The 25,606-nt window shown below is 46.0% G+C and overlaps 1 protein-coding gene across 3 annotated transcripts in view; it reads left to right on the top strand.

The window, feature by feature from the left end:
- Positions 1-25,606, top strand: part of LOC306797170 (uncharacterized protein) — a 42,611-nt gene that overhangs the window by 7,216 nt on the left and 9,789 nt on the right. For 2 of the 3 annotated variants that reach the window (XM_079296381.1, XM_079296383.1), the window contains exons 2-7: positions 2,486-2,877; positions 3,049-4,660; positions 4,927-5,190; positions 5,568-5,996; positions 6,128-6,532; positions 7,118-7,552. In XM_079296381.1, the coding sequence (XP_079152507.1) occupies positions 2,541-2,877; positions 3,049-4,660; positions 4,927-5,190; positions 5,568-5,996; positions 6,128-6,532; positions 7,118-7,552 (3,482 nt within the window). In that variant the 5' untranslated portion in view covers positions 2,486-2,540. The remainder of the gene's footprint in view (positions 1-2,485; positions 2,878-3,048; positions 4,661-4,926; positions 5,191-5,567; positions 5,997-6,127; positions 6,533-7,117; positions 7,553-25,606) is intronic. The other variant, XM_079296382.1, reaches the window with a different exon arrangement.

Genomic DNA, 25,606 nt, shown 5'->3' on the forward strand with positions numbered 1-25,606 from the left:
GCTCTTTGTCATTGATGAGTGGCTTTGCCCCAGTGAGACTCGAATCTGCGTCCAGGAGCTGAAACCAGCGATATGAAATGCTGCAATTTCATTGGCTGTCAGCGTATGCCAACTATACACGGCTTGCCGCGGCGTGGAAGGCCGCAATGCTAACCCCTATGCTACTGGCCCTGTATATCCACAACACAATTTAGCACACTTAAATAGCGACGGCCTCTGCTCCGGCCTGTCTCCTGTCGACTTTTCTTTTACACTTCGTCCGTTATCAACAATACATCGGTTATCTTGAATTTTGTGCTCTCACCCAGAAACTCCGTCGAGGATACTCTAAGATATCATGGTTTTCCACTAAGCGCCACACACAAATTCAGTGTCCTGAGACTCGATGCCTCGATAAGGTAATTTTCTCTTCGCCCGCTATCAACGACTCATCGGTTATCTTAAAACCTGTGCTCCCGTGCAGAAACTATTTAAAGGTTACTCTACGCAGAGTTAACTTGGTTTTACACCACACGCAACACACGTCCGGAGACGGACACTAAATGTCTTGATACGGTAATACTTCACGGTCTATTTTCTCAATGACTTTTTACATATATCCCCGTCATGTTATGCCGTTTCTTCGTAGTCCAAAACGTTTTATAAATTACGTTAAAGATTACGCTATTTGTGGCATGAATTCGAGCGCTTCATGTGGCGCGCGTGACCGCGACAGAAGAGGCGCGCGACCGCGTCTCACACTACTTCACTCTACGCTGCCACAAAAACGTCATTTTTCGCCTTTTATTCTACGTTTTCTGATGGACTCATTCACTCATGTGTACAATGACTGTATAACAACTCTGTTGCTCGGTCGATTATTCTTTACAAGTACTCTATAACTATGCAATACTTACAGCTCGGTCAGTCTGATAAAATCTGGATCAGCCTATAAATACAATATTGCAGAATTCAGTTAAATAGGTTTCTGCGCTCACCTTCGTTTGTACCGGTACAATCAGACTGTCGAGCTGCTCGCACGGCACTGGTGGCAATTACCAGCAATCCCAGCCTCAGAGGGAAAAAACAACGCCTTTTTGGTTCTGAACAGATAAAGAGAGGTCCATTATTTCTCTAATCCGAAACTCTGTATCGTATCTATCACGTCAGGGTCACCATCTGTTGTGAAAAATAAAGTTATCTCCCACACTCAGAGCGGATTTAAGAGGATAATGAAAGCTCTCACGAGGCGTTATAGTTATATTAAAAGCAATAGGTTTATTTATCAACAGAGTTATTCAGCCCTGCAGTAATACGTGCACGGGTCACTAATAGCTTCGCTCGCAGAGCTCCACCATTTAGACACGCTTCAACATAGCAGCGTAATCATTTATATAGGGTCCCTCCTCTAGAGGCCCATTGGTTCAAGTCAAAGTTGCAGGCTGAGCATGTTTTTACATGTATTCAACCTGGTTGGGACCTGAGCATATCCGCCCACACTGGCCCGTCCCAGAAGGTGTAGTCATCTGTCAGTGCGTATGAGATGTTGTCGGCTGTGGGGGCAAGGAGAATGGGCACTGCTAGGGCGCTGTCTCTTTCCTGTCTCACTCCTCTATTATTCTACCTTATCTAAAAATGGCAGCCTATCCCTTTGTGACGCAGTTAAAGTTATCAATCTCCCACTGGCTTCTCCCTTGCCCTAGCGTGTACTGTGTGTATTGCGTGAGTGATTATTAAATCTGCATAAACTAATGATTATTAAATCTGCATAAACTAATGATTATTAAATCTGCATAACCTAGTGGCTATTTAAAGCTGCATAACCTAGTGGCTATCAAAACTGCAAATAAGCTAATTTTCTCAACAAAACTCTAATCATTGTAGATAACAAACCTGTGGTGATTAGAATGTTTAGAAATGTGTCCATTTCATAATTTTAACAGCTCATGTAAAGCTCTTTATTTCAGATTTAGAACTGTTTTGAGTTCACTAACATCCCAGCACTTCCTCAAAGTGTCTGTGTTCTTCTCTGTGCAGTTTAAAAGATGCAAAAAGTACAAACTGTGTGAAGTTTTCTCTTAAATGTTGTAAGATGTGCACGTTCTCCAATCTCAAAGTAGGAGAAAACTTAGAAGCTAAATTATCAAGGCTGAAAGAGAATCAGTGAGATCAAATTACTTCATATGTATGGGTCGAGAAATACCAATTATAATATTAAATATTAAAAAATCTGTATTTTTATTCCATATCAGTCGGGCACAGATTTCTTTCAGCATGTTTCAGTTAAAGGCACAACATTGAGGAGATGAGGCCTGTTTCCTGTTCTGCAGACAGTATGAATGTAGTGTGCAGATAGATCTGTAAATGTGAGACATGGATGTTTGGTTCCCCTCCCTCTTATCTTGGGAAGCACAATCTTCAGAAAGACATCTTGTAATTGATAAATGTTTAAATGCTGCATCAGCTGCATGATGTTTAGACACTCTGACACTCTACTTTTATTTAGTTCTCCAGATCATTGAAGTTGGATCCGTGTGCAGAACACACAGACGTAAGGACACATGGCTTGTACAACACAGTCTGCCTTAGAATACGTCAAAAATGCCAGAAAGTATCTCGTGGGAAAATTACAGAATCTCTCAGTGATTCTGGAGAACTTGAATCAGAAAGAAGTTTTGAGTCATGAGGAGGTTTGCGTAATAGAGACACAGCAGAATGACTACGATAAACGCAGAAAAATACTGGACTCGGTCATAAGAAAGGGGGAAGCAGCCTGCTACGAGTTCCTCAGGATTCTTGACGTGACGAGAAAGAGGACCTTAGACAAGGACATGCACTACTGGATCACCATCTTTCACTTCGACGATGACTCACAAACAGATACAAGCTACTTAAAAGGTATGTGAAAGCCCAGTTCTAACTGATAGTGTTACATCTTTATTATTTAGCTTTATGGGGCTGATGTGATGTAATGTGTGTGCGTGCAAATACTGTGCTGTAGTATTTTTTATATATATATATATTTATATATATAGTATATTTATTTACTCTCTATTGTTTTTATTTTAGGCCCAAGGCCGTGCCTCAGATATCAGAAAACGTTGAAGTCAAAAGCACAAAAAATATCAAATCAGTTTTGGACGGCAAACAGAAATCTGTTTGAAGGAAACAATAAGCCCAATCTGTCGTACACTGAACTTGTGTTAGACACACAAAACATTTCTTCTCCAGTTGAAGTCAAGAACTTCAGGAGCAAGAAAGGCAAGAAGAGTCGCTTTAACAAGTTAAGCGCATACATCCCCGCGAACAAAGCAGGAGCTTCCCCCAGTGACCTGCTGAAAACAGGGGGAAACATACTGTTGGTCGGTAAACCTGGGATTGGAAAGACAGCAGTCACTCACCAAATGTTGAAGCTGTGGGCAGAAAGAGACAACGAGGAGCTCGATTACATGTTTTACTTTGACATGAGAAAGAAATCCAACATCAGGAACTTGGAGGATATTCTCTTCGGTGGGTTCAGTGAAACAGATGAAGACAAAAAAGAGGTTTTACTGGACATAAAGAAGAACTCTGACAAAGTCACGCTCATTTTTGATGGAATCACAGATCTGTCTGACCATCCATCAGTGGTGGAGGAGATTGTAAAGAACAACCTACTGTCTGAGGCCAAGATCATTGTGACTTTGAGACCGGATGATGAAGAAGACTTCCCTTCTGAAGACTTTGACAGAGTGGAAGTGAAAGGCTTTAATGAGCAGGCCATAAAAACATACTTATCTGCAACGCTCAGAGAGGAACATAAGAAGGTTTTGAGCAACTTGGAGTTGTTCACTCTTTGCCATGTCCCGATGTATGCACTGATGGTGTCTGTCTGCTTTTCATCTGAGGCACCAGCAGACTCTCCACAGCCGTGCAGTATAGCTGACATCTACATCAATATTGTTCGCCAGTGCCTTAAGAGCCAAACAAAAAACAAAAATCTAAATTCCTTCATCGAAACCAAGAGGAATGAAATACTATCTCTGGCTGAGGTTGCTTTTCATGCAACTAAAGTAAAATCTGTGAACTTGACAGAACTTCCCTGTGAAGACAGCTGTGTCCTTTCCTTCCTGAATCCACTTGTTATCAAAGTCCACCCCACGGAGCGAATCACCACATATGCATTTCTCCACTACACCATGCAGGAGTTCTTTGCAGCGCTGTGGCTCTTGAAGAATCCAGATCAAATCAAGGATGTGCTTCAGCAAAGCCTCAATGAGAAGAAACACATGAAACATCTGATCCCTTTCATGTGTAGACTGTTGAACGTGAACAGCGCGAGTCTCATGAAGTATCTGATTCCAGCTGAGGAGCTCAAGAATACATCCAACTGGTTCCTTGAGGAAATGATCGACACATTGTGTGAGACAGATGAGGCTGGTCCTGAGGACAGTGTGGCCATACTGTTCCTATGCCAGTGCTTGTATGAGTCCCAGTGTCCTGAAGCATGCAGGAACCTCCTGGACAAGCTGGACTACCGTCTGGATCTCAGTGAAGAGAGTCTGGACCCTCTCACCTGCTGTGCTGTGGCCTATGTGGTCGCTCAGTCGACGGAGGGGAAAATATCGCTGAACCTTGAGGACGTCACGGTATCAGAACAAGGAATGAGACAACTATTTGGATCCCTTAAAAACGTCCAAAGGTATGAGTGAGCGCGTGTTTTAAGTGTCAAATGACTGTTAAGGTTACAACACATCTAATGAAGTACAATTGACCTGTTCTTCTGCATGTGTAACCACTTATTTTCATGAATTAATCCAAGACATATTGAGGATGATGAAATGGAACAGAAATCAATTAAATGTAGCTGGAGCATCTGTGCATCAGCACTTTTTTGTGATCCTTTACTGTTTCTCTACTCGGTTATTGTAATAATGAGGAAGTGGTCTGTGATTCTGCAAATTAAAGGTGTGACCCTCTGCTGCTGCAGCTGTGGAGGGTTCTGCTTCTGAGTGAAGGGCAGATGGACCACATCAGCTTACTTGGCCTTGATGGAAATGAGTTGCACCTTCCAGTTGAGGGTCAAAGGGAGCTGTTTGAAGGAGCAGTGAGAGTCATGCAGAGGAATCCTACGAAGGTTAATGTCTGCCTCCACTGGGAGAGAGAAACTCCAGTCTGCCCGAGTCTGTGCACGTCTCTCTTGGAGGCTTTGCCACACATCAGCTCACTCAGGTATGTAGCTTCTGTTTGTTCCACACACTTTAAGTTTGATCCTTTTGTAGAACCGTTGATTGTTTGGTGGGAGGTCTCCACCTTAATGCAGATATGTGGATCAGCATTAAGATGGAGACTTAATACACAGCAGACAAGTAAACTTTCATGTATTTCTAATATTCATCGCAGCATTAGAAATGCTCGTTGTCCGCTTCCTCGTCGGCTCATATCCGTGTGACCGTATAACGGAGGCTTAAAGCAGTGAAGCTTGTTTACATGTCATATATCATATGTAACATCAGCACAGTGTTAACATTGTGTCTGTTTCCAACTGTGAATGCTACAGAGTTTTACTGTACGTGTACTGTTTGATACATCTGTTTGTTATCATGCAGCTTCAGGATGACACACAGAGGTCCAGCATTACAGGACCAGGAGCAACGGACACTGGAGAGGAACAAGAAGCAGCTGTTACTGGATGTATGCGTGAAAGCAGCACTTCACGAAGGACAAAGCTTTCTCAAGGAAGTGAAGACGCTCCTCTCCTTGTTTTCTGTCACCGCTGACTTAATTAACACCCTTCTTGACTTTTATCAGCATGTCGAGACTAAAGGGTTTTCAGCTGTCATTCCAAAATTGAGGCCACTTTTCCAGTCAGCTCCTTCAGTCTGGTCCATAGACCTCTCAGAGAGAAAGACCTCCATCCTCCTGGAAGTGCTGAAACTCCAACCAGAGAAGAAACGAGTGGAGCTGAGAGGCTGCTCACATGAAGAGAGTGAAGTGAGGAGTTTCCTACAGTGTCTGCCTTTTATCTCACAGCTCAGGTAACTGGTTACCTTTCTCACCATTTCTGTTTCGACTAGAAACGAGACGTTTTGTACTCCAGTTATGAAAAATATTGTGTTGTTTGATACAAACTGTGCATCACATGTTTTTTTAATCCTCGTTATTTCAGTTTTGTGCCTCAGTCGTCAGAACCTTCAGAAGAAATCAAGTTCTTTGGGACTCTGTTCTGTGCAGCAGCAGAGAGAGAACAGACAGGAGAGAAGATGCTGGAGCTGTTATCATCAGTGTGCTCATACAAAACATTCCCTTTGAAAGAGAGATGGTGTGATTTCCTCCTGGACCTGTACTCTTATGATCCTGAAACAGGTCAGAGTCTCCTTCCATCATTACAGTCACTTCTCCAGTCAGCTTCTTCAGTCTGGTCCATAGACCTCTCAGAGAGAAAGACCTCCATCCTCCTGGAAGTGCTGAAACTCCAACCAGAGAAGAAACGAGTGAAGCTGAGAGGCTGCTCACATGAAGAGAGTGAAGTGAGGAGTTTCCTACAGTGTCTGCCTTTTATCTCACAGCTCAGGTAACTCTGACAAACACTGAATATTTAACGATGACATGTGGCTTCTTCAGAGGTTTGTCAGAAAATCTGTTTCATAATCTGCAGTGAAATGAAGTGAATAATATTAATGGAACAATGTGGCTCTGAGACAACACAAAAATAAACCTTTGAAAGATAAAATAATGTTTTTTGACACATTAAATATCAAACATCTCTTTTAATTATATTTCACAGTAATTTTAAACATGAATTAATAAAAACAGATGTCAGTCCTCTGAATCAACATGTTGTTGTATAACTTCTGTCTCGCTGCTGCTGTTCCACTATTTATATTTAATATTGTGAATTTATTTTACACTCAAATCTCAAACATGAAATCAAATGATATAAAGTGAAGTAAAGCAGCAGGAAGCAAACCTGCAGTAAGTCCAGAGACAGGATGAGTGTTTGTGTTGTGAGTCAGTCAAAGTCCAGACGTGATGTTCAGTCAACATGTCATGAGATTGTATTCAGTACACACATGTACAAGATGGAGTCCATCAGCAGTGACTTGTTGTATTCATGCAGATGAAATCAAATCACTAAATGTTTATTTTATTATTTCAGTATTCATCATCTCCGGTCAGATCATTCTGAAGAAATCAAGTTCTTTGGGAATCTGTTCTGTGCAGCAGAGAGAGAACAGACAGGAGAGAAGATGCTGGAGCTGTTATCATCAGTGTGCTCATACAAAACATTCCCTATTGATCATTATGATCATTATTATCCCATATATCAGAGTGACTTCCTGCTGGATCTGTACTCCCACCTGAAGGACTGTGAGACTGAAACAGGTCTGAGTCTCCTTCCATCATTACAGTCAGTTCTCCAGTCAGCTCCTTCAGTCTGGTTCATAGACCTCTCAGAGAGAAAGACCTCCATCCTCCTGGAAGTGCTGAAACTCCAACCAGAGAAGAAACGAGTGAAGCTGATAGGCTGCTCACATGAAGAGAGTGAAGTGAGGAGTTTCCTACAGTGTCTGCCTTTTATCTCACGGCTCAGGTAAGGTCATTTTACTTTACATGATTTAACTCTTCATATGAAGAGTGTCTTTCTAAATAGGGTTAAAATAATGTTCAGTGATGCATACATTCTAACATCACCATGCTATTCACAATATTCCTCTGATATGTCTTTGTCATCAGTCTTGTTTGAACAGCTGGTCACTTCCTCCACATGTCTTAGTTTTCTCCAGTGAGTTGGGTCCTAGTAGGACTCGCAGCACACTGTGAACAGACAGTGCAGTCAACAATACAAGAAGCCTCTACGAACACAGTGTGTGCTTCACAGCATGTTGAATAACTACTAATGACAGAAAGTACAGACAGCAGCTAAAACTGATCCACATTAGACTCAGTTACCAGTGGTGGAAAGTAACTACTGTGAACATTTACTCAAGAAATGAAGTACAGAGTTGTACTTTCATTCAGTCTTTTTATTGTATGCCTCTTTATATGTCAACCCTGCCACATTTCAGAGGGACACAGCTTTTTATGTGAAATATTAAACTGCAACAAGTCTGGAAACATGTCAGTCTCCTGCCTGTATGAGAATAATAGAGGATGTGAATATTAATAATAAGAACATTGTAGCTCAGTGCTGCTAATACCTCCTCATACACAAATAAAAACTCATCACACACCAATGAAAGTACCTGCAGGTAAAACTGCTGTTGGTTTATTTAATTTAAATCTCAGCAGATCAAAAATAAACCCTGAAAACATTAAAACATATTGTTTCCGTACATTAAACAGGAAGCAACTCTTGAAATTTGATTTCACAATAATTGAGAAAATGGAAACTCCAGTCCAATGAATCAACATGTTGTTGTGTTGTATAACTTCTGTCTCGCTGCTGCTGTTCCACTATTTATATTTAATATTGTGAATTTATTTTACACTCAAATCTCAAACATGAAATCAAATGATATAAAGTGAAGTAAAGCAGCAGGAAGCAAACCTGCAGTAAGTCCAGAGACAGGATGAGTGTTTGTGTTGTGAGTCAGTCAAAGTCCAGACGTGATGTTCAGTCAACATGTCATGAGATTGTATTCAGTACACACATGTACAAGATGGAGTCCATCAGTAGTGACTTGTTGTATTCATGCAGATGAAATCAAATCACTAAATGTTTATTTTATTATTTCAGTATTTATCGTCTCGGGTCAGATCATTCTGAAGAAATCAAGTTCTTTGGGAATCTGTTCTGTGCAGCAGAGAGAGAACAGACAGGAGAGAAGATGCTGGAGCTGTTATCATCAGTGTGCTCATACAAAACATTCCCTTTTGATGATGATGATGATTCCATATATCAGAGTGACTTCCTGCTGGATCTGTACTCTCACCTGAAGGACTGTGAGACTGAAACAGGTCAGAGTCTCCTTCCATCATTACAGTCAGTTCTCCAGTCAGCTCCTTCAGTCTGGTTCATAGACCTCTCAGAGAGAAAGACCTCCATCCTCCTGGAAGTGCTGAAACTCCAACCAGAGAAGAAACGAGTGAAGCTGAGAGGCTGCTCACATGAAGAGAGTGAAGTGAGGAGTTTCCTACAGTGTCTGCCTTTTATCTCACAGCTCAGGTAACTGGTTACCTTTCTCACCATTTCTGTTTCGACTAGAAACGAGAAGTTTTGTACTCCAGTTAAGAAAAATGTTGTGTTGTTTGATACAAACTGTGCATCACGTTTTTTTAATCCTCGTTATTTCAGTTTTGTGCCTCAGTCGTCAGAATCTTCAGAAGAAATCAAGTTCTTTGGGAATCTGTTCTGTGCAGCAGAGAGAGAACAGACAGGAGAGAAGATGCTGGAGCTGTTATCATCAGTGTGCTCATACAAAACATTCCCTTTGAAAAGTAAATGGTGTGATTTCCTCCTGGACCTGTACTCTTATGATCCTGAAACAGGTCAGAGTCTCCTTCCATCATTACAGTCACTTCTCCAGTCAGCTCCTTCAGTCTGGTCCATAGACCTCTCAGAGAGAAAGACCTCCATCCTCCTGGAAGTGCTGAAACTCCAACCAGAGAAGAAACGAGTGAAGCTGAGAGGCTGCTCACATGAAGAGAGTGAAGTGAGGAGTTTCCTACAGTGTCTGCCTTTTATCTCACAGCTCAGGTAACTCTGACTAATACTGAATATTTAACGATGACATGTGGCTTCTTCAGAGGTTTGTCAGAAAATCTGTTTCATAATCTGCAGTGAAATGAAGTGAATAATATTAATGGAACAATGTGGCTCTGAGACAACACAAAAATAAACCTTTGAAAGATAAAATAATGTTTTTTGACACATTAAATATCAAACATCTCTTTTAATTATATTTCACAGTAATTTTAAACATGAATTAATAAAAACAGATGTCAGTCCTCTGAATCAACATGTTGTTGTATAACTTCTGTCTCGCTGCTGCTGTTCCACTATTTATATTTAATATTGTGAATTTATTTTACACTCAAATCTCAAACATGAAATCAAATGATATAAAGTGAAGTAAAGCAGCAGGAAGCAAACCTGCAGTAAGTCCAGAGACAGGATGAGTGTTTGTGTTGTGAGTCAGTCAAAGTCCAGACGTGATGTTCAGTCAACATGTCATGAGATTGTATTCAGTACACACATGTACAAGATGGAGTCCATCAGTAGTGACTTGTTGTATTCATGCAGATGAAATCAAATCACTAAATGTTTATTTTATTATTTCAGTATTTATCATCTCCGGTCAGATCATTCTGAAGGAATCAAGTTCTTTGGGAATCTGTTCTGTGCAGCAGAGAGAGAACAGACAGGAGAGAAGATGCTGGAGCTGTTATCATCAGTGTGCTCATACAAAACATTCCCTTTTGATGATGATGATCCCACATATCAGAGTGACTTCCTGCTGGATCTGTACTCCCACCTGAAGGACTGTGAGACTGAAACAGGTCTGAGTCTCCTTCCATCATTACAGTCAGTTCTCCAGTCAGTTCCTTCATTCTGGTCCATAGACCTCTCAGAGAGAAAGACCTCCATCCTCCTGGAAGTGCTGAAACTCCAACCAGAGAAGAAACGAGTGAAGCTGAGAGGCTGCTCACATGAAGAGAGTGAAGTGAGGAGTTTCCTACAGTGTCTGCCTTTTATCTCACGGCTCAGGTAAGGTCATTTTATTTTACATGATTTAACTCTTCATATGAAGAGTGTCTTTCTAAATAGGGTTAAAACAATGGTCAGTGATGCATACATTCTAACATCACCATGCTATTCACAATATTCCTCTGATATGTCTTTGTCATCCGTCTTGTTTGAACAGCTGGTCACTTCCTCCACATGTCTTAGTTTTCTCCAGTGAGTTGGGTCCTAGTAGGACTCGCAGCACACTGTGAACAGACAGTGCAGTCAACAATACAAGAAGCCTCTACGAACACAGTGTGTGCTTCACAGCATGTTGAATAACTACTAATGACAGAAAGTACAGACAGCAGCTAAAACTGATTCACATTAGACTCAGTTACCAGTGGTGGAAAGTAACTACTGTGAACATTTACTCAAGAAATGAAGTACAGAGTTGTACTTTCATTCAGTCTTTTTATTGTATGCCTCTTTATATGTCAACCCTGCCACATTTCAGAGGGACACAGCTTTTTATGTGAAATATTAAACTGCAACAAGTCTGGAAACATGTCAGTCTCCTGCCTGTATGAGAATAATAGAGGATGTGAATATTAATAATAAGAACATTGTAGCTCAGTGCTGCTAATACCTCCTCATACACAAATAAAAACTCATCACACACCAATGAAAGTACCTGCAGGTAAAACTGCTGTTGGTTTATTTCATTTAAATCTCAGCAGATCAAAAATAAACCCTGAAAACATTAAAACATATTGTTTCCGTACATTAAACAGGAAGCAACTCTTGAAATTTGATTTCACAATAATTGAGAAAATGGAAACTCCAGTCCAATGAATCAACATGTTGTTGTGTTGTATAACTTCTGTCTCGCTGCTGCTGTTCCACTATTTATATTTAATATTGTGAATTTATTTTACACTCAAATCTCAAACATGAAATCAAATGATATAAAGTGAAGTAAAGCAGCAGGAAGCAAACCTGCAGTAAGTCCAGAGACAGGATGAGTGTTTGTGTTGTGAGTCAGTCAAAGTCCAGACGTGATGTTCAGTCAACATGTCATGAGATTGTATTCAGTACACACATGTACAAGATGGAGTCCATCAGCAGTGACTTGTTGTATTCATGCAGATGAAATCAAATCACTAAATGTTTATTTTATTATTTCAGTATTTATCCTCTCGGGTCAGAACCTTCAGAAGAAATCAAGTTCTTTGGGAATCTGTTCTGTGCAGCAGAGAGAGAACAGACAGGAGAGAAGATGCTGGAGCTGTTATCATCAGTGTGCTCACACAAAACATTCCCTTTTGATTATGATGATCACATATATCAGAGTGACTTCCTGCTGGATCTGTACTCTCACCTGAAGGACTGTGAGACTGAAACAGGTCAGAGTCTCCTTCCATCATTACAGTCACTTTTCCAGTCAGCTCCTTCAGTCTGGTCCATAGACCTCTCAAAGAGAAAGACCTCCATCCTCCTGGAAGTGCTGAAACTCCAACCAGAGAAGAAACGAGTGAAGCTGAGAGGCTGCTCACATGAAGAGAGTGAAGTGAGGAGTTTCCTACAGTGTCTGCCTTTTATCTCACAGCTCAGGTAAGGTCATTTTACTTTACATGATTTAACTCTTCATATGAAGAGTGTCTTTCTAAATAGGGTTAAAATAATGTTCAGTGATGCATACATTCTAACATCACCATGCTATTCACAATATTCCTCTGATATGTCTTTGTCATCCATCTTGTTTGAACAGCTGGTCACTTCCTCCACATGTCTTAGTTTTCTCCAGTGAGTTGGGTCCTAGTAGGACTCGCAGCACACTGTGAACAGACAGTGCAGTCAACAATACAAGAAGCCTCTACGAACACAGTGTGTGCTTCACAGCATGTTGAATAACTACTAATGACAGAAAGTACAGACAGCAGCTAAAACTGATCCACATTAGACTCAGTTACCAGTGGTGGAAAGTAACTACTGTGAACATTTACTCAAGAAATGAAGTACAGAGTTGTACTTTCATTCAGTCTTTTTATTGTATGCCTCTTTATATGTCAACCCTGCCACATTTCAGAGGGACACAGCTTTTTATGTGAAATATTAAACTGCAACAAGTCTGGAAACATGTCAGTCTCCTGCCTGTATGAGAATAATAGAGGATGTGAATATTAATAATAAGAACATTGTAGCTCAGTGCTGCTAATACCTCCTCATACACAAATAAAAACTCATCACACACCAATGAAAGTACCTGCAGGTAAAACTGCTGTTGGTTTATTTTATTTAAATCTCAGCAGATCAAAAATAAACCCTGAAAACATTAAAACATATTGTTTCCGTACATTAAACAGGAAGCAACTCTTGAAATTTGATTTCACAATAATTGAGAAAATGGAAACTCCGGTCCAATGAATCAACATGTTGTTGTGTTGTATAACTTCTGTCTCGCTGCTGCTGTTCCACTATTTATATTTAATATTGTGAATTTATTTTACACTCAAATCTCAAACATGAAATCAAATGATATAAAGTGAAGTAAAGCAGCAGGAAGCAAACCTGCAGTAAGTCCAGAGACAGGATGAGTGTTTGTGTTGTGAGTCAGTCAAAGTCCAGACGTGATGTTCAGTGTTAGATCCTGGGTACTTCTGGCCCGATACGGGGCTAATTACTGACTCAGCTCTCTATTAAAAGATTGTCGAGCTTGTGTTCTGGCGAGGGAACTCGCCTGGCTCCGCTAACTGCCGTTACTCCCGACGTCTACCCTGCTTCCTCCGGTCAGAGCGCACTCGGCCGAGAGACCAGTCCTGGCCCCGGGCGCTCCCACCAGTCGCGTCGGTTATGGCAGCTTCCCTCTTATGGATCCGTGCTCTTGGTAAATGCCAGGTTAGGTTTTAACGGCTAGGATTAATTCTTGCTAAAACCGTAAGGGGTTGTTGAGTGGATTCTGTCACTAGGATAACCTTTCAGAACTCAGTTGTTAGACATACAATAGCAATAACTTTTTACTGCCACGAGGAACTCTTTACTACTTCAGCAAATTAATGCACTTGAGAACTTTTACTTTAAATGCAGATTAGATATTTATTGCAGGTTATATTTAGTTAGTTTGCAAGGGTACAGCTACAGCTCACATAAAATGTCACTACACATGATTAGTCAATTTAATTATCTTCTTCGATTATACTCATTAGTTTTAGTTGCCGAGACGGCTCGGTTGGAGCTGGATGTTCAATGGTACGATGAAAAGGTTCTTTTGGAGTTGTTAGGAGCGAAGGTCCGGCCGGACCCTCGGTCCTCCCGCTCCGCAACGGAGCCCGTTCAGCAGTCCTCAAAACTCAGTACAAAGTCTTTCTCAGGCAGCTGCGGCTTCTCCGTTGTCCAGATGTTAAGAGGCGAGCGGTGGGGAGAGTTAGAAACTTCGTCTTTTAATCTCAATGTCCACGAACAGAGGTCTCTTTTCCGTGAACAGAGACGAAGCCCTCAATACATCAGTTGCAGGCGTCAGTATCTTCCTCCGATGCACTTGGTACGGCATCCGCGATGAAATCCCAGCTTGCTGTCCGCAAGCGTCTCATTATATTCCTCACTTGGGCTGTCAGCCCCCTCCTGTTCAACACATGAGCTCATTCCCCCCACCCTCTGGAAAGGGCGTGGGGTTTTGAACATTGCCTGTATGATTCACCGATTGCAACAGATTCTCTCCCGACTACACCCAACATCCTGATCATTGCAAGTCACGCTGACAAATACATTTCTACCTCTGCTCCAGTCTCACACAGAACACACAGAAACATTCATTACATTTGTTTAAATCATTTCTATGCAGTTAAACTTTTGTTACATAATTGATTAAAACATTTCGTTATATTATTCATACATTTTATCTGTTTGATTACACTTCAACGTTTGAATATATGCTTTGTGCTCTTACAGCCTGACTTCTTCTCCCTTGAATGTGTCGACATGTTACCGAGGCAGCTCTGAGAGGTCAACTCTTCTTGACACCCCCTTCTTGAGGTCTCAAGCTGCCGCATTGTGCCCCAAGTAATCCTCTAGGAACTCATCGTCGTCCTCGGCGATGATGATGAGAACGTCGTCCTCCGGCTCGGATTCGTGTTGCCAGCTGTCGAGCACCACCAGGCCCTCCAGGCCTGGTGGCTGGAGATCCAGGAGGGCGTTGTCATCCTCATCGTCATCTATGGCATCCTTCATCTGCTCGTCCAGGCTCAGTACCAGGGCCAACACATTCTGGTTCAGAATGCTGTCTGGGGAGAGGGAGGCCGGAGTAGGGACGGGGCTGGTTGCTGCTGTGTCCTCCTCCTCGCGAGGAACTATCAATCCTTCAGGGATAACCTCCACCAGCTCGCCGCAGTCCTCGTCGTATCCCCACATCCCCATTAGATTTGGTACTACCCCTGCGAGCGTCGTCTGGCTACCCACGTCTCGGTGTTCCACACCCGTGATGCTTGCCGTGTCGTTGTCTTCTTCTGGAGTTGGTACTGGATACTGCAGGGCGGGCAGGCGTGGTCCAATGACGACGAAGCGGCCATCGGTGAGGTGGGTGCTGGACACCCGGATGCCATCAGGATACGCCCATATTTTTGTGTATACTGGGCAGTATACACCATCAGCATAGAGCAGGACCTCTGGTGGGGTTCTTCCAGCGGAAGTCCACACTGGTTTTGCTTTTGCCTCTAATTCCATACAGTCGACTACATTCATCGCAGGCATATAAGGGGTACTTCCTTTGCAGAAGAGGCCGCTGGCTGCTCCTATCGGGAATTGCCCCAGGTAGCATTGGGTGCACCATAGGGCTTGGTTTACCTCCCACAGGTGCAACATTAGCTCCGGAGGAATCCCACAGCGGACACAGCAGACCTCCTCCTGAATGTTGTTGAACACAAAGATTTCATTAATCATTACTTTTTTCAGCGCATTTTTACAAGCGAAGCGTAGCAAGCAGGGGGTGGTCTTATTTTCATTCTTTCTAAGGCCCCCTCTCAGTATTGGAGCGCTTTGCAGAGCGCCTTTCAGCCAGAGAATGCAGCCATGGAGACGCCAACACCATTGGAGGAGGTGTTAGGCCTGGGCTTGCCGGCCCAACCCTTCTTGGAAACAAAGGCTCATACATCATGAGCCAGGCTGCTATCCCGATTGATGATTCAGAACCCGCCCAGTAGATGGCGACAGTTATGCCCCAACCTATGCCCCAAAGAGCAATGGCGCCGATCTTGTGGAGCCAACGCCCTCTTCCTCTTTCTTTTATAGCCATGGTCATGACCACGAGATACGTCAGGGCCGCAAACGCCAGAAAGGCCTCGACGATTGCCGAGACCATCTTCAGGGGGTTGTAGAAAACTGCAGCGACGTCGATTCCCATCCAGATGATCACCATTCCACCCTTTACTAGACCGCAGCGAGTAGAGTCGATGTGGATTCTCCCCAGGAGGTATGTAGCGAACCATGACAGGGTAAGCCACAGCGATCCTCGATAGATGTTTTCAATCGCTGTTTTCAGACACCCTACAGCCAGGGCTAGTATTCTTAGCGGCTGATTCATGGACCATTCGCCCATGCAACAGTAGAAGAACCATATGATCTCAAGGACCCAAAAGTCCAGGTCGGTTAAGCGAATAAATGGCCTGCATCTGCGTGCTGCGTCGGAGGAGTTCTGTAATGCTTCAGTTACACTCATTCCGAAGGTGGTCATGCCTGGAGGTACAATAGTTGTGGTGTTGGTCATACTCACTCCGAAGGTGGTCATGCCTGGGGGATAAGTGGTGGTCATGCCTGGAGGTGCAATGGTTGTGGTGTTGGTCATGTTGGTCATCTTGGCCTTTTAGGTTTATTCGTTCTTATTTCAGTATGAGGCTTTTGGTTGAGGTTCCGGGTCTGCAATGGCTATGGCGCTCCAGTTGTTCACCCTTTATAGGTGGGTGGACTCCTCCTTCCTTCGTGGGAGGAGTCCCTTCTTCACTTCTCCTTTTTCCTTCAACTTCCCCTTAAAGCACGAGGCAACAGTGGCTGCTACCCCGCCCTTAATGGCGGCACAGATTATTAGGCCCATGATGACAATTCCAATTATCATCAACAAATAAGGCCAAAGCCAGGAGAACAAACTCCCCATCCAGCCCTTTATGACCGTGAATCCTTCTCCAATCTTCCCTGCCAATTCTTCCACTACGATGGTTGCGGTCCCGACCATGGAGGCACCCGTTAGTTCGATCCAACTGCACTCGTGTTCTCGTCGGCCGCTCCCGCAACTCAGCCAGTGTTCTTCTGGCTCGTAGCATGTTCCGTTCCCATAGAGGCGGTTAGCCCCTACCCATTCAAATCCTTTGTCTTCTTTACCCTCGCAGAGGCTTTTCCTGAAGGCGTGGCCCTCAGCTAGAAAGACTGTAGGGTCGGTTGCTGGGGGAATGATTTGGCCGTTCACGTTCACTCTGTCTTTCATGCGATGGCCCAGGATTAAGTTGGTACAGCTGCTGGTCAGAGGCCCTGACCGTCTCCATTTCTTGTCTTTATCCTTCACCCAGGTTACTTCTTGCACGTGGGTTTCATATTCTGTTCCATAGTGGGTCTGGCAATGGTCTTCCCATCCTGGCACAGTCTCACAATGTCCCCCGGCCAGGCTGATGTTGCAGGTCGTGTTTCCTCGGTTGCATTCCATCTTCCAGGGCCGCGGGCCTATATATGGTTCTGGTCGGCTCCAAACCCCAGGCCAGATGTCTCTTTCTTTCGAGTATACTGTGGCCAGGTACTGATACTTCACCCAGTAGTTGTTAGTTTGAGTTAGACATGGCACCACCCATTCTAACACTTCATCCTTCTGTAGGCCCCACCAGGTTGAGCTGTCGTCCCGAGTGTGGGCCTCTTTCCATGCCTGCAGGGTTCCTTTGATCGTCTGGTTCGTCTTCAGGCCTGTGCAGTCATATAGCCACGTTCCCCAAGCCCGATACCACTCTTGCCAGAGTGTGCATCTCGGGGAGGCGCCGTCGGCTAGATACTCTGTTCCATTCAGAGCGATGAACATTTTGTTGGTCACACAAGTGTCAATTTTTTGGAAATCCCCTCTTGGGGCTGTCATTAACTCCTCGGGTTTCGGCAGCTTTTGTACATACATGTCGGTTGTCCTTGGTCCCAAAAGGCCGTGGCTGGCTCTGGAGTATCCCTCCGTGAAGGCCCCTTTAAAATGCTTTAGCTCGGTTATCCATATCCACGGCAGGGTGTTGTTGAGCCAGGCCTCGTGCCGGGCATTAGGTTCGGGTAGATAGATGTACTTATGAGCCTGATACTGTGGTTTGTTAACCGGAGTTATTACGAAGTAATTCTGACCTTCGCAATAAAAGAACACATTCCAGAAGCACCTATCTAGGAGAGGGAGCTTGTTTGTTTTACAATGCTGCGTCCATTTCCTGCTCCTATTTCTCCGAAGACTGTCACTCGACTTGAATCGTGGCGGCGGCGGCTGCCCTTCTTTGTCCTCTTGAGCCGTAGGTTGTACTTCGTCTTCTTCTTCCTCTTCCACCTGCGTGATATTCACAGCTCGGCTGGTAATGTTGTTCCGCTGGCAGTTGGTGGTGTTACCTAGTGGCCTCACTGGCCTCACTTTAACTTTCACCCGCCGTGGTTTACGTCGCGGTTGTGTGGCCTCACAGGTGAGATTGTAGTGTCCCCAGAACATTCCTTCTGCCGGTAAAATCACCAAACACGTATCATTACGGTGGCTCGCTGCATAGGTTACCTCGGGTTTCCAGTATCCCTCGTTCCCTTGCTCTGCCCATGAGACACATGCCCATGAACAGTACCAGCCTGGGACACCGTTTTCGGGGTAGATCCAATTACACTGTGCCCGTTTTTCTTCTTCTGTTTTCTTCATCATTACCGTAATCTTCATCTCCGCTCCCAGCGTAGATACTTCATCTATCCTCCATGTTGAATTCTCTATTACCTTCTGGAATTTGCTTGCCCAGTCTGTTTCTTCACCCGTGTCGTTGATTTTCGAATCGTTGATTTTCTGTTCCCAGATAGTCATCCACGCGATGATGGTAGCTGTCAGGTTCGGTGCCGTCCCACCCCCTTCTTGGACTTGATCGGTTGCATTAGACCCAACGTCAAGGTCCAACCGGGGCGAGGTGCTCTTCTGTCCAGCGAGTTGGGAGAGAACGATCGTTCCAGAATCGACCGTCCAGCATGTCTGGTCGAACTTTTTTGTGGTAGTGTAGGACACCCTCACATGAGTGAGGGCCCATGGGATACTACCATAGTAGTACAGTATAGCCAGGACAGTGCACAGTCCTGCTAGTACTGCTACTACTTTAGCTATTAAGCAAAGCCATAGTCGTTTTCCATTCCGAGGTCGTTCACTTGATTGGTCCAGTCGCTTGCCGGGGCGTCTTAATGAGACGGGGGTAAAGGTTGAGGATCGCCTAAATTCATGAACTCTCCCGTGAAGTAGCGGGAGATCCATGGTCTTGGATTCTGCAGTGCTCTGGTCGGTATCACTTCTGGAAGAGGAGCGAGGCAGCCGGAGCTGAGGCGCGGGGGAGAGTCAGGATCGCACTGACTAATCCTGCCCTTCAGGAGCTGGTGATATAGCACCGATGGGTATCTGCCAATGGCCAAGTCCAGCCCCCTCCACACCCATTGGTAATAGGTGACGAGGAACGAGGAGGGGCATGGGGGGGTCCAACCCTCGTTCCCTCCATTTTTTCGGAGCCGCATCCATGCGTACACCTGCCTGTCCACCGGGGCACAAAGATTCCGGACCTTGGCAAGAGATGCGTATAACGGCTGACCGTCGTCCATCTGGAGCTCCGTCACTTTAGCCCACGCTTCAGAGTGATCCATCAGGGCAAGCCTCCAAGTCAGCAATCTGGAAGGAGGCAAATCAAACATGCGCAGGCATGGGTCCGGGTTCGGTGGGCCAAGGCCTGGCAGGCGGTAATGCACCGTACGCAACTGCATGTCTTGGTTCTCAATTACACAGCGCTCGCCGTTTTTCACGTGGAGCGCGATGAGGCGCTGCATGACCGGGCTGGTGGTCCAGATCAAATTTTCACCTAGCCAAAGATCAACATATTCGTTTTGCAAATAATCAGCATAGTTAGGACCCCATCGCAATTTCAACTGTAGACCCGTAACTGTGATGAAAACGGTATTCAGGATCCAGGGGGACTGGTCAGGACAACAGAGGACTGGCTGCAGCAGCCACGGATGGGTCCAGCGGACCATAGCTCTGTCATACTGGAGTTGCCATCCTGTGCGAAAAGCAGTCAGTAAATCCGCCTTTCCGGGTACTGACAGGTCCGAAGAGCGCCTATAGTCGCCATTGCTGCAGAAATAGGCGCCGGAGCCACAGAGGCCTTTTCGGTATGCAAAATCTCGTTGGGGTCTGTCCAAATAGACACTTTCGTTAGGCAATTGCAGATATGGCCGTTTTTGTGCGAGGAGAGACAGAGAGACTATTGGTAGGTCCCTGCAATCTTTGTTTGGTGGGTTTGGCAGCGACATGTTGACAATCAAGTTCCGTTTTTTCCAGCAGCTATACTTTTTTAAGTGCTGCTACTGCGAGGCTTTCCACCCCGCTGCAGTTTGCGAAATGACTTCCGTGCCCAAGCGGTCAAACCTTTTGCGTCTGCGCGTGGGTTTGGAGGAGGCACCGCCTCATCCGCTCTGGTCAGTTCCACCCCGACGGAGTACACACCGTCGAATGGAACCATCACGGTTTTCAGCGTCACCATGACGCGCATCGTGCTGGCCTCCCATGTAGGCGTTGCCGCTCTGGCCGCCCAGGAGCCCGGTAGTTGCATAACACCGTCTCGCCGCCACCCCTCTGGGGTGACCGTGAAAATCTTACTCTTTTCCTTGGTCCTGGCACCGGTATGGTGGAAGGCGTCCAGATCCGTGATGGTATACTGGAGATTTGTGCCGCGAGCACCAGCTTCTGTTGGCACCGGGGCAAGCTCACGTATTGGCACATCAGGATCACAAAACACATCTTCGATTAACAGACGCCAGGTTGTGAGTTCCCAGGGCCCCAGCCACCCCTCTCGCGTTGCCATTTCTAAGCGGCAATCGGGTAAGGTTGCTGCGGTGGCTGCGTAGCCTGGGTCATCAGGGTTGCGAAAGACCCTGAAGGCCGCTGGGATCTGTACAGAAGCCAGCGGTGGGTTGGTAACTTCAGCCTGATCTGGGCTGTATGGCCAGTTCCTTTGCACTGACTCCCACCAGGATCTCATGGGGACATCACTACGGTTGCCACTTGCTACGTGAGGATCGCCGTCGAGTGGGCTCATAGATGGTGCCGAGGGTTCCCCAGTCTCCGAGTCGAGAGGTGTGTCAACAGGAGCGGCAGCACCCTCACCTTCCCATGAGGCGGGCGCCAGGGTTTGTATTGGCTGAAGAAACTTTCTCACCTGCCATCCGTCGGCTGTTCCCGCACGCACCAGCATTCCATTTTGCTGGAGTATGGAACAATACGCACAGAGGTGCAGCCTGTGTCCATCCCATTGGCAGACACAGTCCTTAAGGTTCAGCTTCGTCCCACGCAGGTCCCACTGGACGACGAAGTGCAACCTTGGTAACATGCCTATACGACATAAACCGCATACATATGCATCCAAAACCTTCACTGGTTTATGGGTCATATGGTTAAATTCTTTTCTTCGGCCTGTGACCCGGAGTGGTTTCTGGTTTCCGGGTCCCTGCCATATCAGGTCCAGGGTGGTCGGCTCCATGCAGACCACACAGTTATTCTTGACTTCTCTCCATGTTAAAACTTCTTTCTCTTCCGAGAGAAAGCCTTTCTTCGCATATTCTAACTTCTTCAGGGCTCTTCCTGCCCAGAGCCCCGTAGTACTCCTTCTCATGTTAACCACCCCTTTGACATTGGCCACTCTGACAAAGGGTGGTAAAGCTTGTATGTTGGTGGCCATTCTTGAGTTCCTGGTTTTCTCCTAGTACGGAACTGGCTTCAGCTGCCCTACTCCTTGGATTCCTTTCTTCTTGAGTTGAACAGTATTACTGTCCAAAATCTTGACAATTATGTCTGATTTATCGTACTTGGCTTTGACTGCAGAGTTAGAAGCACCGATCTGAGCCTTGATCCAGACGCGCTGTCCTACTCGAAGTGGCACCTTTTGCTCAAGCTTGGGCTCTTTATCTTCTGAGCCCCGCCCCACTTCCTGTGATGTGAAGGGGCGGCGCATCAGCTCCTCCGCAGGGGAGGGCCTGTCACTTCGGTAGCGGTCGTTCAGGGCCTTGGCGATTTCCAGGGTCTTAGTGCTCCATTCTCTCGTGTTGGCATTTTTCCCAATCCAACTTTTCACCAAGCCAATGGTCCTTTCCACCACCCCGTTGGCCTGGGGGGTGTATGGGGGAGAGTAGATCCTCATTACCCCATGCTGTTGGCACCACTGGTCCACTTTTGCGTTGCGAAAATGCGTTCCGTTGTCAGTCCTGAGCTCTTTAGGCAATCCTAAGTAGCCACAGACTTGGTCCAGCATGCTAACAACACTGTTGCCATTAGCTTTTCTTACTGCTTTTGTGGTTACATACCCTGACATGGAGTCCACTAGCACCAACAGGTACTTTTCTCCACATTTACCCGGTACCCCTAAGGGTCCTGCCACATCCATGCAGATAGAACCCCAGGGTACGGTACTTTTAATGGTGAGTCCTCCCACTCTTTGTCCTCTCCTTCCTGCGTTGTATCGACCACACAACTCACAGTCTTGAAGGATTCTGCGGACTTCTTTTTCAGGAATCCAGAGTCGCTGCTTTTCCAGTTCCCTTCGCGTTGGAACGGTGCCTGCATGTCCAAGTGCTCCATGCACTGCTTGCACCACTTCCTTCACATTCTCTTCTGGGACTACCCGTCCTTTGGGCAAATCTTCCCACTTCTCGATCCCAACAAAGACAATTTGTCTCATCTGGACGAAACGATCCACTTCTTCGTTTCCTTGCCAATGAGTTCCTGCTCGCGTGTGGGCCTTCTGGTGCACCACTTCGAGCTCCATTGTTAGCCGCAATTCGGCTATTTTTCTCCATAGGTTTTCGTGAGCTACTTTCTTGTTTTTAGCACTCTCAAAACCATTTTCTTCCCATATGGACAGGTCTTCATTAAGGGCCTGAGCACAGTAATAACTATCAGTTATGACTCTAGCTCTTTTCACCTTTCTTCGCTCCAACTCGAGCAAACCTTCCAGTATCGCTGTCACCTCCCCGGTCTGGGCACTGCCGGGGACTTGGCCTCTTTGTCTGAAGCGCTCCTTCTCCTTGTGCTTGAGAATGAAGCCCCAGTAGGCTTTCTCGTCTTGTCCTTTTCTCGAGCCGTCGGTGTATAGAGTCCACTCTAACGGTTCGGATGGCTTCTCGTCCTGAGTCGTCTTTTTCTTACTCACGGGTTGTGCAGGGCCGATTTCGAGGTCTGGGTCCAGCAGGATGTCTTCCCAACGTCCCCATCTCGCGTTCGTCGCCTTCGTGCTCTCTACCGTGGCTTTTCTTAGGAATCGATGGACCTGGCTTTGCGTGAGGACCCTGATGCCCTGTCCTTGGGCAAGGTCTTTCAGAGTGCTCCAATATCTTGCCAGTACTGCCAACTCCTTCTCTTCTGCTGGATATTTCTTTTCCACGGAGGACAGGGTGTAGCTCCACAAAGTGACTATTCCCCCGCCCTCGTTGCACACTTTTACCACTGCGTCATCGTCGTTGCAACTGACCTCTGCCACCAGCTTTGTTGTAAGGCTTCGTGGCTCCAGCCGCAAAGCTTCTTTAATGGCTGTCCGCAGGTTTTCCAAACTGTTTTGATCCGTTGCAGTCCATTCCCACTTCTTGTGGGCATCTTCTGGCTTTTCTTTTCGTAGTTTTACATACAGTGGTCTTGCATACTTCTGGTAGCTAGGGACATGGTCCCTAACGTAGTTGCAGAGCCCCAGCACCTTCTGTAGTTCGTTCAGCGAGGTTGGCGGGTCGATCTGCTCCACTTTTTCCCGGAATCCGTCTGAGAGTCCCAGGTCGTTGGAGACCTGGAACCCCAGGTAGTTCACTTGGAATCGTCCAAATTGGCATTTTTTCAGATTCAATTTCAAGCCTGCCGCTGTTAGTCGTTCGGTGACTTTTCTCAATTTTTTCAGATGTTCTTCTTCGGTGTCATCCGCAATGAACACATCATCGATGTAGATTGTTGTCTCTAGGCCGTCAAGTATGTCCATTACTGCCGACTGGAAAACATTCGGAGAGTTTTTGTAGCCTTGCGGTAGCCGCTCCCAGACGTACGCTTTACCTTTGTGGGTGAACGCTGTCTTGCCTTGGGAGGCTTTGGCTAGCCGCAACGAGAAAAATCCGTTTGCCAGATCTATGCAGGATTTGTACCTTTTCAGTCTTAGTGTCTTCAGCGTCCCTTGGGGGTTGATCAGGCTGGCTCGGTTGGCGACAGTCCTGCGGTTGAGGGCCTTGAAGTTGATAACAGGTCTCCATCCTCCTCCTGATGACTCAGGCTTCTTGACTGCCTGTATTGGGCTGTTTGTGATGGGATTTGGCTCCTCGCGCACCACTCCTAGTTCGCTGAGCTCCGTGACTATCAGGTCCATTTCTGCAACGGCCCCTGGATTCAGGGGGTATTGGCGGACAGGTGGGTGTACACCCCCTTCTATGGTGTGGGTGTACTTCGCACCCATGTCTCCACAGTCATTTTTTAACCTAGCCACTCCGGCTTTGGAAAGTATGTCTTCTAGCGTTTCTTTTCCCTCCGGGGAAAGGTCGCTGTCTTCGATTTGTTGCCTGGTCACTTCTGGAATGTCCACTGGTTTGTACCACTCCTGTGATAACGATCCCATCTGGATTAGTTTTGCCCCGAGGATTCTGAGTCGCTGTTGTATTGGGGTTCGATTTCCTGGGCTGCTATGCAGCTCTTTTAGGTCTGTTATTGTCATTAAATTGTAGGGTCCTAGAGCCCATACAACTCCTTTCCAGACGCCAAACGGAATCTTTTTGATGGTTCCGTCGGCTAGTTGAACAGTCAGGTGTCCTTTTGTTTCAAGGCATTTGCGGGTCATCGACACTTCGGCACCAGTATCTACCTGATAGGGGATTCCATCCACGTCGGTGTATATGTCGTCCCCCACCCAATAGGCATGATCCACTGTGACCCGCGCCCGCTTAGCCATTACTTTCTCTGCCCTTCGCTCCCAGCTTCCATGCGGGAGACACGAAGGGCCTGTTTCTGTTCTGACGTCAGCTTGTTGTAATCCTCGGAAGAGAGAAAACCGCTCTTGTTGGCTGGTGGGGGCCGTGGCCCCTCCTGTTGTTGATCCGGCTGGGCCCTGTGGTAAACGCCCTGCCTCTGGAAGCCTTCTTGCCTTGGAGCTCCCTGCTCCCTCTGGTTGCCTTGTGGACCCCTCTGAGGTCCTTGCTCTCGCGGGTAGCCTTGGTAGCCTTGAGAACCCCTCCGGAATCCTGGCTCACGCTCGTAGTTTTGTGGACTCCTCTGGAATCCTCCCGACTGCCTTCTCTGTGTCTGTGAAGGACCGGGTCCCTCGGTGGGCCTTGCGTTGTCATACGAGGGCCTGGGAGCCGGCGGCTTCGGCTAGTTTCCTTTTTCTCTTTTCTCTTCCAAGTGTTTTTTCTTCAAATCCCACTTTCTTACTGTTTCTTGGATTTGCTCTGTGGTACTTTTGTTGATGTTTAGGGTCACGAAATCGATGTCATTCATTAGGCCCTTTGTCAGCTTCCTAAGGACTTGCACACTTCTGTCTGGCGGAATCGCCTGTCGCAAGGCGTACCACGCCTGGGTGAGAGTTTGCCCTTTGTCTAAGCTTTTTCTTGCCTTGTCGATGTGTGACTCCTCGTCTTCGCAGTCTTCCAACACTAATCTTCGGTAGTGCTGTTCCGCGGTTTCTTCGGGACCCATCGGTTGGTCCGTCACATGAGCCAGCCACAATCTTTTCGCCTCATCGTTTGTGG

The sequence above is a fragment of the Melanostigma gelatinosum genome, assembly GCF_949748355.1.
Source record: "Melanostigma gelatinosum genome assembly, chromosome: 24".
Taxonomy (NCBI): domain Eukaryota; kingdom Metazoa; phylum Chordata; class Actinopteri; order Perciformes; family Zoarcidae; genus Melanostigma; species Melanostigma gelatinosum.